General features: G+C 38.0%; 1 protein-coding gene across 1 annotated transcript in view; it reads right to left on the minus strand.

Moving 5' to 3' along the window:
- Positions 1-1,698: 1,698 nt before the first annotated feature.
- Positions 1,699-19,227, minus strand: part of DYNC2LI1 (dynein cytoplasmic 2 light intermediate chain 1) — a 34,834-nt gene continuing 17,305 nt past the window's right edge. Inside the window, exons 9-13 of the mRNA XM_054567211.1 lie at positions 18,769-18,845; positions 18,102-18,172; positions 13,584-13,681; positions 13,072-13,164; positions 1,699-2,033 (exon numbers count right to left, since the gene is read on the minus strand). Of these exons, the coding sequence (XP_054423186.1) occupies positions 1,971-2,033; positions 13,072-13,164; positions 13,584-13,681; positions 18,102-18,172; positions 18,769-18,845 (402 nt within the window). The 3' untranslated portion in view covers positions 1,699-1,970. The remainder of the gene's footprint in view (positions 2,034-13,071; positions 13,165-13,583; positions 13,682-18,101; positions 18,173-18,768; positions 18,846-19,227) is intronic.

Here is a 19,227-nt window from a genome sequence, read left to right on the forward strand (position 1 = left end):
CTATATTACATATTTTTAGGGATCAAATGTATATAGATTGTATATAAATGGTTTATATATTAAATGACTGATTATCTTTCTGGTTGATCATAAAGTAATTCATGTATAAGTCTGAAATAAAACTGTCTCAATGTTACCATGGTAACTCTGACTAAGAATATCTTAGAGAGTACAAGAACTTTGTTCAGTTACTATGACCTAACTTTACAAGAATGATAAATCATAGCATTAGAAATGTCTCACATTATAGTACGAAGGATCATTTCGTTGTAAAATTCTATTTCTTAGAACAGTATTTAAGGATCTGGAGACATTGGTAAATTACCAGAATAGTATTGTCAGTTTTTATAAAAGGTCTTTGACACTGATGATTATGGTATAATAGTTACATAATGCCTTACAGATTATATATGTCACATCAGTTATAGACAACTCTGGAGATGATAATCTATTAAAGTAGTTCAAAGGGAGTCCCACAGGAACCTCTTTTGAAATCACTGATTTCAACTTACTAAAGATATGGGTGTACAATGTAAGTGGAAACATTTTCTACTATTCATATGCAGATGACTTTCATTCTAGCTCAGAAACATTTGGAAAATTGACATGGCACGTGACTTTAAGCTATTAAATGTTAGTGATACCATCTTAGAGAAACACAATGACTTTCAATATGTGACAGTTTGTGTCTTAAATCAAAAATGGACAAGTGATGTGTAAGAAAATCAAATTATATCACAAAAATTCTAATACTATTGTGGAATAGGCTCTTTCTTCCCACCCAGTCAATGATGTTGCTGAGATTGTAATGCTCACTGTTAATTTAAAGGGAGACCTTTCTCCACAGCACTCAGGCACGTGCCTGTCAGCTCCTTGAACTGAGGTTCCTCGGACACACACTGCCAATCCTGTTCTCAGTAGTGCTGGAACCACATATTCTGCAACCAGTTTAGGAAGTCTTATTCCATGGCAACAATCAGATAGCTGGCTATTCGCTCACATACCGCTCATCAGTCCTGGTGTTCTTGGGGTTAGTAGGTGTGCTTCTCTCAAGCGACGTGCATGGCACATTAGAGTCAACATATTTTACAGTGGAAATGGAAGAACACAGAGTAAATAACTTTCCTAGTTAGTAACAGCAATTTTACTTACTCCAAATTGAACTTGGATAGCAGGTACACAAACCTACAAGATTAAGAAGGCTTCTTAAAAGCTATTCCACCTTGGAAATAATCTTGGTTATTACCAACTCATGGAGTTGTGGTCTGCCTATTGACAGAATATCTCCTTAAAACTGCCTGTTCTTCAAAAAGTTATACTAAAAAAAAAAACTATCTCAGAATCACCAGAGGTGCTGATTTAAAAATACAGTTCCCTGAGCCCCATTCCAGACTCACTGAATCCAGATTTCTGTGTGTGGGGACTTGGGGATGTGCATTTCCTTCAGGTGCCTTTGTGCCTCACCATTAGGTAAAATTAAGATGCTTGTGAACGTGAACCTAATTCTAGTTTCCTACCAGCCATAAGGGAGAACTCTTCAGAGAAGGAATGTGTCTAATGTGAGCACTTCACCTTATTCCTGTTACTAAACGTTCCTGCTTTCATATTCCTGAAAACATAGAAGCAAAAAATTTACAACTGCTGAACAAAGTATACATTCTTAATCATGTTAGAGGTAGGTAGCAGAAGATTCTTTTTATTTTTTTAAAAATATTACACATAGTTACACATTTTTTCCTTTTAAAAATACTTGTAAATATCCTGTGGGTGGCACTAATATAAGAAATTCACTTTTCCTTTAACAAATTACATATTTTAACTTTATTTATTTATTACCACAAAGCTAGTTTATGAATTGGCTATTTTTAATATTGACTAATAAATAGCTAATTTATTAATTAACTAGTATTAATAAAATAATCTTACATGTATTTGGGAAAGAAGAAATGTTTACTATTGTTGAATTAGGTTTAAGAATCCAGCTCAATTTGTTTCCAAGACTTGGAAGAACTTCTTTTGTATTGTTCCAGTTCCTAAAACAAAAATATGTATTGTAGTACTTTAAAAAAATCAAATTTAAAAATAAAACTAGGCATCTCAAACTCCCTTAGCAGTTTTAGATATAACAATGTATCTTTGACAGCATTTTCAAAATTTCTTGACAATTATTTTGTAAATGATTATACTTAGTATTTATTTTCTAGAATGTAGAATCTTGGGAGCTTCTGAGGCACTTACAGCAGAATTTAATAAAGTTTCTGGCAAAACTATATATGATATAGTGCATACAAATTGTCTTCAACTAGTAAAGTATTTTAAGTACTGAAAAGTGACCTTATTTTTTAATTGTTTTGTTGTTAAACTTGTCAAAACCTACTTGAAGTTAGCAAAGTATCAATATTTAAAATGTAGAGATCCTTTGGCCTAGCAGTTCTATCTTAAGAGATTTATCATATAGAAAAATACAGAAGAGCACAAGGATATAAGTAGACGGATATGTACTGCACTGTGTATATTGATACACAATTGGAAGTTATTTAGATGGTCTCTCCGTAAAGGCCGATTAAATACATTAGTACACACTCACACGTGGCTGCATAGCCAGCCAGCAAAATAATGGTGGTCATATGTATGTGAAAAAAGCAAATAGCTGGAGAGAGCAGAATACTACCATTTTCCATTATATACCATGAGGTCTGTCTGGACCATTGTTAATATAACAAGAACAGTTGTTAATAAGAATGGTTGTGTAACACATCGTTGTAACCTGGCAGCCAAGGAGAGAGGTCTGTAATGCTCATGTGTGAACAATGATGTCTTCACTGTACTAGTCAGTGGAGGCCGTAGACGCTGTTGAGTGAGCATGTGTACTGTGGGGCCATTGCATTCAAAATGACTGAGTGGGTAGAGCAATAAATCTGCACCAAATTTTGCATTAAGCTTGAACATTCCTCCATGAAGCCTATTTGGATGATTCAGAAGGCCACAGCTGTGGGCAACTGGTGATTGGCAGCTTCATCAGACAATGTGCCTGCTTGTGCATCTCATCTCATTCAGGGTTTTTTGGTGAAATATCAAATCACCCACGTGACTCAGCCCCATTACAGCCCAGATTTGGCACTCTGCAGCTTCTGTCTTTTCCCAAAACTAAAATCGCCTTTGAAAGGGAAGAGATTTCAGACCATCAGTGATTCAGGAAAATACAGTGGGGCAGCTGATGGCAGCTGAGAAAACTGTGAGGTCCCAAGGTACCTATTTTGAAGGGGACTGAAGTATCATTGTCCTATATACAATGTGTCTTGTACCTTGTATCTTCTTCAATAAATGTCTCTATTTCTCATATTACATGGCTGGATACCTTCTGGGCAGTCCTCCTACACTTCTATATATTTTGAGTATTTTCACAATGAGCATATGTTACTTTTAAATATTTTTTATTTTTCAATTATAGTTTACATTCATTAGTATTGTTTTAGTTTCAGGTGTATTGCATGGTGGTTAGATAATCATATCCTTTACAAAGTGATTCTTTCAATATTTGCAGTACCCACTTGGCACTGTGCAGAGTTGTTACAATATTATTGCCTATATTCCCTAAGCTGTACTTTACATCCCCGAGACTATTTTGTAACTGTTACAATTCATAAAATCAAGATAAATTTTAGTGGGAGTGTAAATCTTACATGAGACCATGACATGCAAAAGGGATCATCTATGAGGCTGCCTCCTCCCCGCCTCTTACATGTTGTTCAAACTGTACCAAGTAAAATGTTATTTCAGATAAGCCAAAAGTGATTACCCTGCAAGATAAGGCAAACACTGCCCTTTGGCTAACATTAATTGAAGTTCACGGTTGCTAGGAAAAGAAAATTCTATTCTCACTTTCGGAAAAATTGCAGACTGCTTCATTCATACCTATACTCTAAGTCATTACAATTTAAATGTTAAAAGTTTCAAAACTGTGTATAGGCTTTGGAAGAATTTTTATACTAATAACTCTGATGAAGTCTTGACAGCATGGTTTATTTTTTCTAATGAAGTTAATTCAGTTCACGAGATACCTACTACTTAAGATTTCAAAGATTGTTAAGTCATAAAATAAGCCCCAATGATTATTTGTACCAGTGATAAAGATGAGGGCATTGCTTTGGGACCCTTTGCTAGTAGGATGTCCGTTCCTCCAACAGCAAACTTAGAAGAATGTGGCTGGTCACATAGGCCATGCCAGAGGGAGGATAAAGAATAATTAGCTAGTATGATACAGAACTCACGGTGTCCACTAGATCCTGCAGTACTGCTATCACGTGAACTCAAAATAACGTGAGAATGCTTTAAAGGACTAGTAAGTAAGCGGGTTTTCTTTTCACTGCAGTTCTTTATGGCTGCTTCAGAGAGCCATTTTAAAAGTAAAAGCAAAAGCAAGAATGATCTCCATGCTGCCTCTTTAAAATCTCTAAAGTTTTCAAGTATAAGTGGGTCACAGTGTTATAATGCTTAAACAGGATCTTCAGTAAAGGATAGTAAGAACACTTTTCCCTACACATGTAAATTGTGTGTGTGTGTGCACGCGTGTGCGTGTGCAGGCGTGTAAATTATAAGCCTAAGGATTATAAGCAAATTGACTTTTAAAAATGGATTTAATACTGGGGGGACCACTCTGTAAAGTACATGACTGTCTAACTATGCTATACATCCAAAACTAATACAGAATAATATTGAATGTAGACTGTAATTTTAAAAAAACAATAATTCAAAATAGATATGTATGGTGGGCCAAGGAGACCTTAAAAATAATTGTTGACCCAAACTTTTTTTTTCTTTGACAATAAAAATATAGGAAAGAAGTAGAAGGGGTCAGCAAGTACCTGTTTGGGTTTTATTTTTTTTGTTTTGTTTTTGTTTTAAAGCAAATCCTTTCTATACTGACATTCCCTTAAAGTCAGGGATGCTATAAAACTAGAGGGCTGGCTGGTGTAGCTCAGCGGATTGAGCACCAGCCTGTGAACGAAAATGTCAGTGGTTCGATTCCCAGATAGGATGCATGCCTGGGTTGCAGGTTTAGACCCCAGTAGGGGCACATTCAAGAAGCAACTGATTGATATTTCCCTCCTTCTTTTTCTCCCTCCCTTCCCCTCTCTCTACAAATAAATAAATGAGATTATTAAAAAATCAGAGAGCTATGAAAAATAGTAAATACTGAAGAAGTATTTTCTGGTGACCATGTGAAGTCTAGCAAAAGAGAGAACTTTGATGGGTAAACATGGCTCACCTCCTTGCACAACCACATCAAAATTACAACTAAAATATAGACCAACCAGCACTCAGAACCTTCAGAAATTGAGTTGAATGGAAGTCTAACAAGTACAGAATTAAAGAAACTGCATCTATCCAGAATGGTAGGAGGGGTGGAGATGTGGAATAGGCTGGTCCACATCCAACATGTGGTCTATAAAAATTCAGAAGGGATCTCTCGGGAGTGAAGAGTCCCAGCCCCACAACAGGCCCCCCAGCCTAGGGTTCCAGTGCCAGGAAGATAAGTCCCTATAACTTCTGTCTGCAAAAACCAGAGGGGACTGAGTCAGTGGAAGAGACTGCTGGATTCCTAAGCAGTTCCCCTTGAAGAACCCACATGTGGTTTTACTTGGACTTGCTCCCTCTGCGCCCCAGCACTGGGGTCACAGCTTCGAAGGAACTGAAGTGTATGGCGTCAAGGCAGGAGCAGGGAGACAGCTTTCTCCCAGACAGAAAGGCAGGCAGAGGCCACTATCCTTTTTCTGAGCCTTCTTCCTGCAGAGCCACAGAACTGGCAGGCTGGTGCCATATCTGAGACTCCATCAACCTGGCTAATGCTATTTGCCCCACCCAGGAGATCCTCTGAGACTCTGTCCCACCCAAGTTACAGGACCACCCAAACTGTTAACAGTGGCTTTTCCATGTGAATGGCTGGTCTTGGTTCATGCTTCACAACTTCCTAAATCCTATCAAACAAGCAAAGCCAACCTCAGTAAGCACCACCCCACCACTCCCCCACCCCCCCACCCTGTACCTCTTGCTAAGTGGCCCCTGGCCTGCACTGGCAGCAGCCAGCCTGGATTCACAGCTTGGCTTTGCCTAGGAATCTCTAAGCCCAGCACAGGTAACAGCCATCTCAGATTGCTTTATAGCTCATGCAGGGTGGCTCTAGGCAGAACACAGGTGAAGGCTCACCTTGGCCTGCACCACCGTGGAAACCCCAGAGTCTGTGCACCCTGTGGACACCTACAGACCACATCAGAGCACCACCACCCTGCCCCTCCATAGCTGATCCTCCACGAAGGGTGGAGGTTGGTGGTCAGTACTCACAGCCAGTATTTGCAGCTCACTGACCTGGGTAAATCCCTCCCATTGACCTGCCAACAGCAATCAAGGCTCAACTACAAGAAGAGGGTGTGCTCAGCCCACACAGACGGTGCACCTCGGGTACCCAGCTTGGGTGATAGAAGAGGCTGTGCCACTGGGCCCTACAGGACACCTACCACATTAGGCCATGCTACCAAGAGAGGGAGTCATAGAAGCTCTACCTAATACACAGAGACAAACAAAGGGAGGCTGCCAAAATGAGGAGACCAAGAAACATGGCCCAGGATAGATCAAAATCCCACAAAAAGAGCTAAACAAAATGGATATAAGCAATCTATCAGATGCAGAGTTCAAAACACTGGTTATAAGGATGCTCAAGGAACTTAGTGAAGACCTAAACAGCATAAAAAAGATACAGTCAGAAACAAAGGATACACTAATTGAAATAAAGAATAACTTACAGTGAATCAACAGGAGAGTGGATGAAGCTGAGAATCAAATGAATGATTTGGAACATGAGGAGGAAAAAGAACCAATCGCAACAACAAGAAGAAAAAAGAATCCAAAAAAAACAAGGATAGTGTAAGCCTCCTCTGGGACTACTTGAAGCTTTCCAACATTTGCATCACAGCGGTGCCAGAAGAAGAAGCAAAACAGCAAGAAATTGGAAATCTATTTGAAAAAATTTCCCTAATTGGTGAAGGAAACAAACATGCAAGTGCAGGAAGCACAGAGAGTCCCAAACAAGATGGATGCAAAGAGGCCCACTCCAAGGCACATCCTATTTCAAATGCCAAAGGTTAAAGATAAAGGGAGAATCTTAAAGGTGACAAGAGAAAAGCAGTTAGTTACCCACAGGGGAGTTCCCATAAGACTGTCAGCTGATTTCTCAAAAGAAACTTTGCAGGCTAGAAGGGATTGGCAAGAAATATTCAAAGTCATGAACCCAGAAAAGATATCATTTAGAATTGAAGGGCACATAAAGAGCTTCCCAGACAAGAAAAAACTGAAGGAGTTCATCATCAGCAAACCATTATGGTATGACATGTTAAAAGGAATTATTTAAGAAAAAGAAGATCAAAACTATGAGCAATAAAATCACAAGAAATACATATCTATCAACAATTGAACCTAAAAAACGAAGTAAGCAAACAAGAAGAACAGAGACAGAATCATGGATATGGAGAGCATTTTGATGGTTGCCAGGTGGGAGGGAGTATGGGGGACTGGGTGAAGACGTGAGGGGATTAAGAAGTACAAATAGGTAGTCATGGAACAGCCATGGGGATGTAAAGTACAGTACAGGAAATGGAGTAGCCAAAGAACTTATACACATGACCCACGGACATGAACTGTAAGGGGACTGCCTGAGGGAGTGGGGCGTGCTGGGTGGAGGGGGTCAAGGGGGAAAAATCAGGACAACTGTAATAGCATAATCAATAAAATACAGTTAAAAAATAAAAAAGAACTTTGAGTAATTCAAGGAAAGAGAGTTAATTAGTAAAGATACTTAGTCTAAAGGAAAGACACAAGGGGTCTTAAGACGGATCCTCAGACTGTGAAGGCTGATTCCACAGACTGGCAGGATCTCCATGCATCTGTGGGGACTGGAGCAAGAGCAGTTTTGGACAGCAGTAAATGACACGTCCTACTACCAGACTTACATAAGGTGGTATGGAAGGTTGTGTCTCGTGCCTCCCCCACTGGCAGGATCAGTTGATGGAAGTGTGGTTTAAATGCAGTTTTTTTTAGGGGCAGAGTGATGGACACATCTTCCTTGCCTAATGACTAATTATATGACTTGAGGCTTTTTTTGAAGGTTCAGATGTTGGGTGAACTGAATGGACTGCATGAGCTAGCCTCTCCATCTTACAAGTAATGTGCTCTAATTCCACTGCCAATGCCTGAACTTTATTTTTTGTTTTATTCTCGATGATTATTTAAGCCACTAATAATGGAGATTGGGGGTGGGGAGAGGGTCGATAGGAGGATCACATCTGGTCTCAGACAACTCAAGGCCAGCCCTCCACTATATTTTAATGAGACAGGATGTCATCTTTCCTTCCAAAGCACAAGAATCAAATGTAACTATTTGGGTTAATGGTATGCAGACACAGAATACAGTAGAGACTTCTTTAAACATTTACAATAAGGACCAACTGTTCTGTAATTATGGAAAACTGTGAACAAGACTTTTTAAATGAATATTATTGCTCCAAATGGCGAATCAAATCAAATCAAAAGATTATATTGCTATTTTCACTGAAAAATGTTTAGTGGAATAAATCATAATAAAAAAAGATAGGCAACATGAAGAAAGAACTGTAGACAAATGGCTAGGTTTTCACCTAATACAGATGCATTCTTTCATTGGCTGTGTTAATAAAGTTGGCATTAACTATCTTGTTCATATAAAAAACTAAAATGTATTTTTCAATGTTTAGAGAGAAAGTATTAAGAATATTTCACAATTTATGGAGAATTTTCTCATTCTTAAGTCAGCTTCTGTGTGAATCAGAACACAACTGTAAACAATGTAAGGCCCTGAAACTACTTTGGAAGAGCATGAAATAATTAAAATATTGGATACTATAAAGTCAAGTTTAGATATCAATTAAATAATTGAGCATCAACTGATAATCATTAGGGTAACTTTAAAGCAGGAGCATAAAATTACCCTACGGTACTAAGTGTGCAAACTGAAATCAGTGCAATTTATCTACTGAAACACCACAAATGAAACTCGTTTAGAGGCAAAATTTGGATAGTATAACATTTCAGGTAGGTTAAAAAAATCTCTCAGCCAAGAGAGGACAGGATTTAGTGAGGCAGCAGTATGGCACAGAGCTCATGAAGAATGATAGTGTAAGCATTAGGGAGCCGCTGCTTTCCAGTTCCACTCAAAATTCTTATGGTTTTAAGTCAGTTAGGGAAGATGGATTTGAATGTGAAAACATGATACTTAGAAATACCCTAGCCCTTTAATTATACTTATGTACATAAATGTAATAAAAGGGATCATTAAGCAATATAAACAGATACTCTTATCAACAAAAGCAGTTAGCCACTAACTTCTAGGTAAATATTAATTCAGTGATGACTTCTAACTAATCTCTCTAGCTGGGATATACATAATAAGAGTTATTTGAGGTCTTTTTACTGTTCTTACAACATGCCTTTCACTTTTTCTGAAATTGAGGTGTAATTGACACACTTACCGAAGTTTCAGATGTACAACATAATGATTCAATATTTGTATATATTGTGAAATGGCCACCACCAATAAGCCAACATCTGTCAACAAATCGTTACGGATTTTTTCCTTGTGATTAGAACTAAGATCTACTCTCTTAGCAACTTTCAAATATGCAGCACAATATTATTAACTATACTTGTCATGCTGTATATCACCATGACTTATTTTATAATTGAAAGTTTGTACGTTTTGACGCCCTTCACCCATTTGGTTTATCACCTACCCTCTGCCTCTGGCAACCACCAATCTGGTCTTTGTATCTATGAGCTTGGTTTTTGCTCTTGTTGTTGTTTAGATTCCACATATAAGTGAGATCATATGGTACTTGTTTTTCTTTTTCTGACATATACCCTCAAGGTCTACCCATGCTGTTGCAAATGACAAGATTTAATATTTTTTATGGCTGAATCATATTCCACTGTGTTTGTGTGTATATGTGTGTATTCTGTATCCATTCATCTATCACTGGACACTTAGGTTCTTTCCATGTTGTGGCTATCATAAATAAAGCTGCAATGAACATGAGGGTGTGTGTATCTTTTTGAATTAGTGTCTTCATTTTCTTAGAATAAATTCCCCAAAGTGGAATTGACCAATCATACAGTAGTTCTACTTTTAATTTTTTAAGGAACCTCTATTGTCTTTGCATAGTGACCATACCAAGTCACATTCTCATAAACAGTACACAAGTGTTCTCTTTTCTCCACATCCTCACCAATACTTGCTGTTTCTTGTCTTTCTGATAATAACAATTCTGACAGATGTAATGTACTATCTCTCTGTGGTTTTGATTTGCATTTCCCTGATGACTAGTGATGTTAAGCATCTTTTCATGTACTGTTGACCATCTGTATGCCTTTTTTGTAAAAATGTCTATTCAGTTCCTCTACCCATTTTGTAATTGGATTGTTTGCTTGGTGTTGAACTGTAGAAATTCTTTACGTATTTCTGATATTAATCCCTTATTAGGTATATGCTTGCAAATATTTCTCCCATTCAGTAGGTTGTCTTTTCATTTTGTTGATGGTTTCCTTTGCTGTTCAGACTTTTTAGTTTGATGTAGTCCCACTTACTCATTTTTGCTTTTGTTGCTAAACACAAAAAGATCCCTGAGAAGACAAATGTCAAGGAACTCACTGTTTTTATCTAAGAGTTTTATGGTTTCAGGTCTTATATTCAAGTCTTTAATCCATTTTGAGTTAATTATTGTGTATGGTGTAAGACAGTGGTCTACATCTACAAAAACTAGAACAACAAAAAACAAAGCCCAGAGCAAGTAGACAAGGACTTCATCTCCAAAATATATAAAGAACTCACGTGACTCCGCACCAGGAAGACAAACAATCCAATTAAAAAATGGGCAAAGGACCTGAATAGACACTTCTCCAAGGAGGACATACAGAGGGCCCATAGACATATGAAAAGATGCTCAATATCACTAACCATTGGAGAGAGGCAAATTAAAGCCACCATGAGATACCACTTCACACAGGTTAGAATGGCCATCATTAATAAATCAACTAGCAACAAGTGCAGGCGAGGTTGTGGAGAAAAGGGAACCCTTGTACACTGTTAGTGGGAATGCAGACTGGTGCAGCCACTATGGAAAACAGAATGGAATTTCCTTAAAAAACTAAAGATGAAACTGCCTTTTGATCCAGTGACCCCACTGCTGTGACTATATTCTAAGACTCCTGAATCACCAATTCAAAAGAACCTATGCATCCCAATGCTCACAGCAGCATTATTTACAATAGCCAAGTGCTGGAAACAGCCTAAGTGCCTATCAGTAAATGGGTGGATCAAAAACTGTGGTACATTTCCACAATGGAATAGTACACAGCAGAAAGAAAGAACTCCTACCCTTCAAACAGCATGGATGGAACTGGAGAACATTATGCTAGGTGAAATAAGACAGGCAGTTAAAGACAAATACCATATGATCTCAACTATAATTGGAAGCTAATCAACAAAACAAATGAGCAAAATGGCCTGAGACTTGGAAATAAAGACCAAACTGACAGTGACCAGAGGGGAGGCGGGGCGGTGGGGGGGAATAACAGCGGAAAGGAGGGGAAGGGGCAAGCAAAGGAACATGAATAGAGGACACACGGGCACGGACAATGGGGGGGGCTGACTGTGGGAGTGGGGGGGATGGGGTGGGGGAGAGCAATGGGGAAAAGGGAGGGACAACTGTGACTCAACAACAATTAAAAAAAAAGATAGTCATCCAATTTAATTCTTTTGCACGTGGCTTTCCAATTTTCCCAAAATCGTTTATTGAAGCAACAGACTGTCCTTTCTCCCACTGCATGTCCTTGGCTTCTCCGTCATAAATTAATTGATCATAAATAAGTGGGTTTATTTTGCTCAAATGATCTGTGCATCTGCTATCATGCCAATCCAGTACTGTTTTTAATTCCTAAAACTCTTTGATATAGTTTGAAATCAGGAAACATGATGCCTCCAGCTTTGTTCCTTTTCAAGATTGCTTTGGCTATTCGGGATCTTTATAGTTCCATACAGATTTTAGGATGGTTTTACCTATTTCTGTTGAAATATGCCATTGGGCTTTTGATAGGGATTGCAACATGCCTGTTACTTTGCTACAGCTATGATCCCTCTAAATATTCATGACATACTTTTCAAGTCTCCTGGACTAGATCTAAATACAATGTTTTGCTTACTTATGTTAGGGTCCCCGATCATGAAAGGATAGTGCTAAGGGAAGTACCCAGTGGATGGTTGCTTTTAGGTTGTCCTTGCAACAACATAACCGCCCGAGTTACATAGCTCTACAGGTCCCTCCTGAGAAGCTGTCAGGGCATTCAATATATAGTGTTTATTCTACACAGGCTTACATACATAAGGTCAGATTCTACACAGTGTCTCATTTTATCATACTACAAGGAGATCTGGGAAGGTCTAAGTATTGGGTCATGACAAATTGACCAAGTTTTGCATTCGTACCTCAGACTTGTGTATCACAAACAGTGCTACCTGGACATGTATGGAATTCCCCATTTTTAACCACCTTCCTGAGAGATCCTGGATTTTTCAGCTATGTTCATGCGCTTTCATACTGGGTAATAATTAATTTTTCTGGCACAGAAAAGTATCGGTATGTATGAATGTCCTAATAAAAAACAAGCCCTTTTAAATAATCCCCCACACAAAAGAATATTATCAAAGTGTCCTCCCAGCAGCTAGGTAAGAATCACTACCCATCATAAACTGAAAAACCCAAAAAAGATATGTGAACATTGAGTTATCTCTGAGTGGTGGAGTGATAGGTGGTTCTTAATTCCTTCTTGATACATATCAAACTTTTTTTTCTAAAGTGAAGGTGTACTATCTAAATAATTATATAGTTTTAAAAAACCTGTCAAGTAAATAAATTGCGACAAATCTATGGAATTCTAGAGGTATTTTTTGTGATAATTCAAGATGAAATAAAACAATGTTTAGGATAATACCTGATCCTTCTGAAGTCTCATTTCATCAACTTCACTTTCAGCATACTGAGGGTCTTTTGCAGGGTCTTTGATGTCCTTCAGCGTGTTGGTACTCTGAAATGACAAGTCCCCAAATCATTTCATGCCCATAACCCAAACCCTTCGGTGCCTACCATCTGTCTCACAAACAGGTTCCCTTCCTTAGCCAGCCGTGGAGGCGCCTGATGACTGTTTATTACCGCCCTGAGGGCCCTTTCAAATTCCATCAGGTCCTCTTTCCTTCCCCTCCTCTCAGATGATTGTGTCTCCCTTGTCTAGCAGCCAGTGAGATCTGCTGGAAGGCAGAGCAAGAACTGTGTCTTAACCCACCTTTTAACCCCTCACAGGGCCCCATAGACAGGAGGTTTTAAGTGACTGATTTTTGAGCATGAGAGTTGAACACCAAGTTATCATAATAGGCCCATTGGGACATTTCCCAATAACTGTTGAATAATGCTAACAATTTTTGCTTTAAAAGAATGAGGAATATATACCTTTGGCGGGAAGAGCTTTTCATACACTTTTTTCCACAACTCCATTGGTGTACGGGCATGAAACTTTCCAATATCGTTATCAGGAACTGGAGGCGATCCTAAAATTGGAAGGTTTACTTCAACGATGGCACTGATCAAAACATTCAAACTCTGTCAATAAAACTGATGACATATAAGTATAAATCTTACATCACTCATGTCTCTTCTTTCTACTGTAGTCGCTGTTAAAATTTACCCCAACCAAGCACAGCAAGGCAGGTTCCAGTATCAGAAGAAGAGAAGACAATAATGAGTAAACTGGAATTCTCTTTCCTCACACTTCAATTGCTACCAAGCAAAAATATACAAGTTTGATATTCTCCTGTGCATGTGAGTTTGTAAGAAAACAGTCTTACGTGCTGTTGGTTAGAGTACAAATTGGGACAACTAATTTGGAGAATAATTTGGTACTACTATATACTATTTATAAAAATACTACATGCCCTATTAACGAGCAATTCCAGCTTTGGGTGTTTAGCCTACAACACCTGCATGTGTGTATTAAGGATTTCACACTGCAGCATCATTTCATTTGTGGAAAATTGGCCACCACTGAAAAAGCCACCAATAGAAGGATAGTGAACCAGAGTACTGCATAACACTACCCAGCAGTCAAAATACCAAATAGACCCACTTGTATATATAACATTAATATGGAAAAACCACTATGGCACATTGAGTAAAAGAGACACATTTCAAAATGATAGATATAGAATGACACAATTATGTTAAAACAAATATTTTTTATACCATATACACGTACATAGAAAATGGTCTGGGAAGATAAGTTACCAAACTTGACCTTCATATGTTCTATCTTAACATTTTATAAGGAAAAGGTCTTTATATATTGCATGTATAATTTCATTTGAAATTTTCAAAAAATTTGGGCTACTTCTTGGTAATTTTCAATATATAATCTGAGATTTTTTTTTCATTATGTTTCAGCATCTATGTTGTTCACTAAAATTGTTTCACTGTTGACCTTTCAGGGCCTCCTGACACTTTGGTGGGAAAGAAATTTATGCAATCCATGAGTTTTATTCAGCTTTCCCAATTTGTTTTACTTGTCATTTGTGTATGTGTATTAAGTTCGATACAATTTTATCACCTTTGTAGGTTCAAGTATCCACTACCAGTCAAGATACTGAACAATTCCATTGTCAGGATGATCCCTTGTGTGCCCTTTTATAATCACACTCACCTCCTTCCCAACCTACCCCTTCTCCCTCCCCACCCACTGTCTTGTCCCTAACATCTGATATTTACTAATCTTTCCTCTATTTCTAAAATTTTCTATAAAAAGAATCATATTGTATGTAACCTTTTCTGGTTGGCTTTTTTCACTCAGCATAATTCCCTGGAGGTTCATTCATGTTCTGTATATCAATAGTTTGTTCCTTTTTATTGTTGAGTAGTATTCCACAGTAGAAATATATCACAGTTTATCTCTTCACCTGTTGAATGAAAGCTGGGTTGTATCCAGTTTTGGGCTGTTACCAATAAAGTTGCTATGAGCATTTTTGTACAGATTTTTATGTGAACATAAGTTTTAATTTCTTTAGGATAAATTGTAGTGCAATTTCTAGGCCATATGGTAGCTGCATGCTTATTTTATAAGAAGCCGTCAAACTGTTTTCAAGACCAGATATACCATTTTATATTCCTACCAGCAATGTACAAGTAATCAGTTTCTTCACATCTTTGTCAGCATTTGGGATTGTACTATTTTTTATTTTAGTTGTTCTGAGAGTATGAGATGAAAACTCATTGTACTTTCAATTTAAATTTTCCTAATAATTAATTATATTAAACATGTTTTCATGTACTTATTTGCCATTTGTGTGTACATCCTCTTCAATAAAAATGTCTTCTTGCCATTCCCTTCTGGCTTGTAGTGTTTCTGTTGAGAAGTCAGCTGCTAGCTGTACCGAGGCTCCCTTATATGTTACTAGCTGTTTCTCCCTTGCTGCCTTTAGGATTCTCTCTTGGTCTTTGATATTTGCCATTTTAATTATGATGTATCTTGGAGTGGACCTCATTCAGTTTCTCTTGAATGGGACCCTCTGTGCTTTCTGGATTTGTGTGACTTTTTCTCTTCTCCAATTAGGGAAGTTTTCCATCATTACTTTTTCAAACAGGCTCTCTATCCCTTGCTCCTCTTCTATTCCTTCTGGTGTCCCTATTACATTTCACATTGTCCTGCATTTCCCTAAATGCTTCTTCATTCTTTTTGAGTCTTTTTTCATTTTCTTGCTCTTTCTGGGAGCTTTTTTCTACCTTATCCTCCAGCACACTGATTCATTCTTCTGCTTCATCTAGCCTGCTTTGGATTCCTTCTACTGTGTTCTTCAATTCAGAAATTGTATTCTTCATTTCCTCTTGTCTCTTATTGATAGTTTCTATGTCCTTTTTTTCACACTGATATAGTTTGCAGTAAGTTCCTCGTAGTTTCCCTGTAGTTTTTTGTAATTCTCTCTGAGCTCTCTGAGCTCTCTGTGCTCACTGAACTCATCGAGCTTCCTTAGAACTGTTGTTTTGAACTCAATATCTGATAGTTTACTTGCTTATATTTCATTTTGTTCTGTTTCTGGGGATTCCTCCTTTCCCTTCAACTGGGGGGGGGGTTTCCTTTGTCTTCCCATTATTTGTGAGACTCTTCTTTTTTGTTTCTGCTTCTTAAATTGCTCTGTCTTGATTTCTTGATTTTGTGGTGTGAACTTCTTTGGTAGGAGACCACTGTTTATACTCTCTGGATGTGCCTCTGATGATGTCAGATGTTGACCCTGTCTGACCTCGGGCATCTGTTCAAGACTTCCAGGAATCTACTGTTTTGTGGCTGTCTCCTTCAGTTGTTAACCTAGTACTTTGCACTCAGCAGGCCGGCTTAGAAACCACAGGGTGGGGCAGAATCCCTCCTGGGGGTGGGGTTATTGTGTCCTCTCACGCTACTCCCACTAAGGGGAGTGGTCTGCCTGAGCAAGATGGCTGCTGCCATATGGGGTAGGAGTCAGCACCGAGATCCTGCCAGCTACTCTCTGTTCTCTCCTCAAAGCCTCCTTCCCCAGTCTCTCCTCAGGCGCCTCTAACCCACTCTGCCCCCGCCTTTGCCGGAGACAATGGTAAGTGGCTGCAAATTAAAATTTATGCATTGGTCCTTTAAATGGCTCTTTGCATCTCCAGCCACCTGTCTATGGCAGAGAGCACACTGCCTCTTTTCGCAGCTGGCTGTTATCTGTGTACTTTTTGGGCTCTGGTGCTGTAGGCTGAAGATCCCCACTTATGGTTTAGGCCCCACTCTTCTCAGGGGGATCCAACTGGCCTTTTCAATATCCTTCTGGTGCTGCCGCCTGTGGGCACTCCGCCCGCCTTCTCAAGTCTCTACCACACTCCTTACCAGTTAGGTTGTGCTAAAGCTGATTCTTCTGTTTGTCCAAGGTTATAAGGCTCCTCTCTTGCTGTTGTTCAGTTGCTTGTTCCAGGTGATTTTTCCACAATTTAGTTGTAATTCCAGATTGGTTCTGGGAGGAGGTCAGTGTGACTTCCACTTACTCCTCCACCATCTTGATTCTCCCCTGCTTTTGCTGTTAATTTCTTTATGTATTCTAGATATTAGTCATTTGTTGGGTATGTGGTTTGAAAATGTTTCTCACTGCTACTGAAATTAAGTTGGTACTAACTATAATTATAAAAAAATCAGTCTCCATGATCACTCCTTAACCATCTCTATTCCTTTCATTCCAATTCAATGTATAATCTCATCACAAAGATCTCTCTATATTTGAAGTCAAGTCAACTGCAGCTTGTAAGAGTAATTGGGAATGGGAAATAAAAAGTGCTGTGCACTAGAGTTTAAAACTAAACTATGACAACTTTAGGGTATAGAGGTGCTAGGCCCAAAAATCTTCAAAATGAAACTAGCTTCTGTAGGAAGATGAGGAGCTTGACCAAACAAAATTGTAAAATTCCTTTGCTTCAGAAGCCTATAGCATCTATAAGTTTAGGAAGTACATCCCACTAGATGAGGCCAGCTATTTTCATAGTGAAACATTAAGGGATACCTAATTAGTACAACTGTGTTCCTTTTGGTTTATTCTATCATTTGAATCTCTGTTTTTCATCATTACCCTTAATATATGCGTAGCTTTGAATTTCCTGACTATTCTATGTTACTGGTTTTCTTCTAAGTCCAAGGAGTTAAAATTTAAAAGTACCTGGAAATCAGTGAGGGGAAGGAAATACATTCAAATTTTTTAGTGGAATAGAAATCAGAAATCAGTCTCTCATGTGGCAACATCCCTTCCATCACAAATATGTCAATGTGATGTGTTGCAGCAATACTGTATATACAACTAAATACATAAGAAATAACAGCAATAATAATGAAACCAGAAATGTTGGAGGTGAAGTGAACACCGAGTAGGATAAAATCAATAAGCAATTAAAAAAATATTGAAGAAACTTAATAAGTTCACCAACCTATATGACTTAAAGAATCCAATCCTGCTGTGATAAAGAGTGGTTTATTCTGATCCACACATATTGATTTGCTACATGGATAAGAAGAAAAAGATTCTAATTTAGTTTAGCAATCGAATATCTTGCCACACACATTCTACTGTAAATATACAGCCAAGTTTTATATCTAGCAGCTGGGGAGAACATGGCCCCAATCCAAGGGGAGAATATTCACATAAGTGATTTCAAAAATTAAAGGGTAGCATTAATAAAGGTTTTACAGGAGAAAAAAAGGGACAGACTCAAATTACATTAAGTCAAAACCAAGGAAAGTAGCAAGGTTAAAAAAATTACATACTAAAATTACTGATTCCATTTGAAATCAATTAAGAAAGGGGGACGGAAGGCTACTAAAAGGAGGGGAAAAAGTAAATGAAATCGGTGGAAGAAGTATAATAGTATCATTTTATTTAGGTCTCAAGCTATCCTATAACATTTTAGTTGTCAATCTGAAAAATACTTAAATAATGTAAGAAGCAGAAGAGAATATACAATTATCTCTCTAAGAACATATATCTGGGGCACTTACCTGGTCAAGAAACAAAAGACTCATAAGAACAATAGTCAAATGAGACAATACTGGCCAAAAAATAATAAAAAGATATTAAAAAATATATTTTAACAGTACCTTTTGCCAATGCCAAATGCCAGTTGGTTGATAACTCCACGTATTTTTAGTAACAGAGCTTCTGATTTACTGGTAAACTGAAACAGACAAACAAACAACAACAACAAAACCCCAGGAGAATAAATGATATAATCTGCTTTCATAATCACAGAAACAGGGAACCTAAATATGGCTTTGAATAAGTACAGATTACAGACAGAATTACTGTGTATTTGCCCAACAAATACTTATGTTTGAATAGACAAAAAATAAATTAAATTAAATTTAAAAACCCCGAATAAAGGAAAAAAAAGAATTCTGGATAAATTTGTCTTAACTCACTCTTCAAAATTCATGAGTATGAGATATTGAAGGAATTTGTGTTTGTGCACTAATCACTTCAGCTACTCCCACATATGGGTCATAATCATTGCCAAAGTGCAATCTGGTGGGTACAAAATGGGAGGTATGCAGCACAAA

Source organism: Pteronotus mesoamericanus, unplaced genomic scaffold, assembly GCF_021234165.1.
Source record: "Pteronotus mesoamericanus isolate MK-2021 breed Mesoamerican mustached bat unplaced genomic scaffold, CSHL_Meso_final contig_101, whole genome shotgun sequence".
NCBI lineage: Eukaryota > Metazoa > Chordata > Mammalia > Chiroptera > Mormoopidae > Pteronotus > Pteronotus mesoamericanus.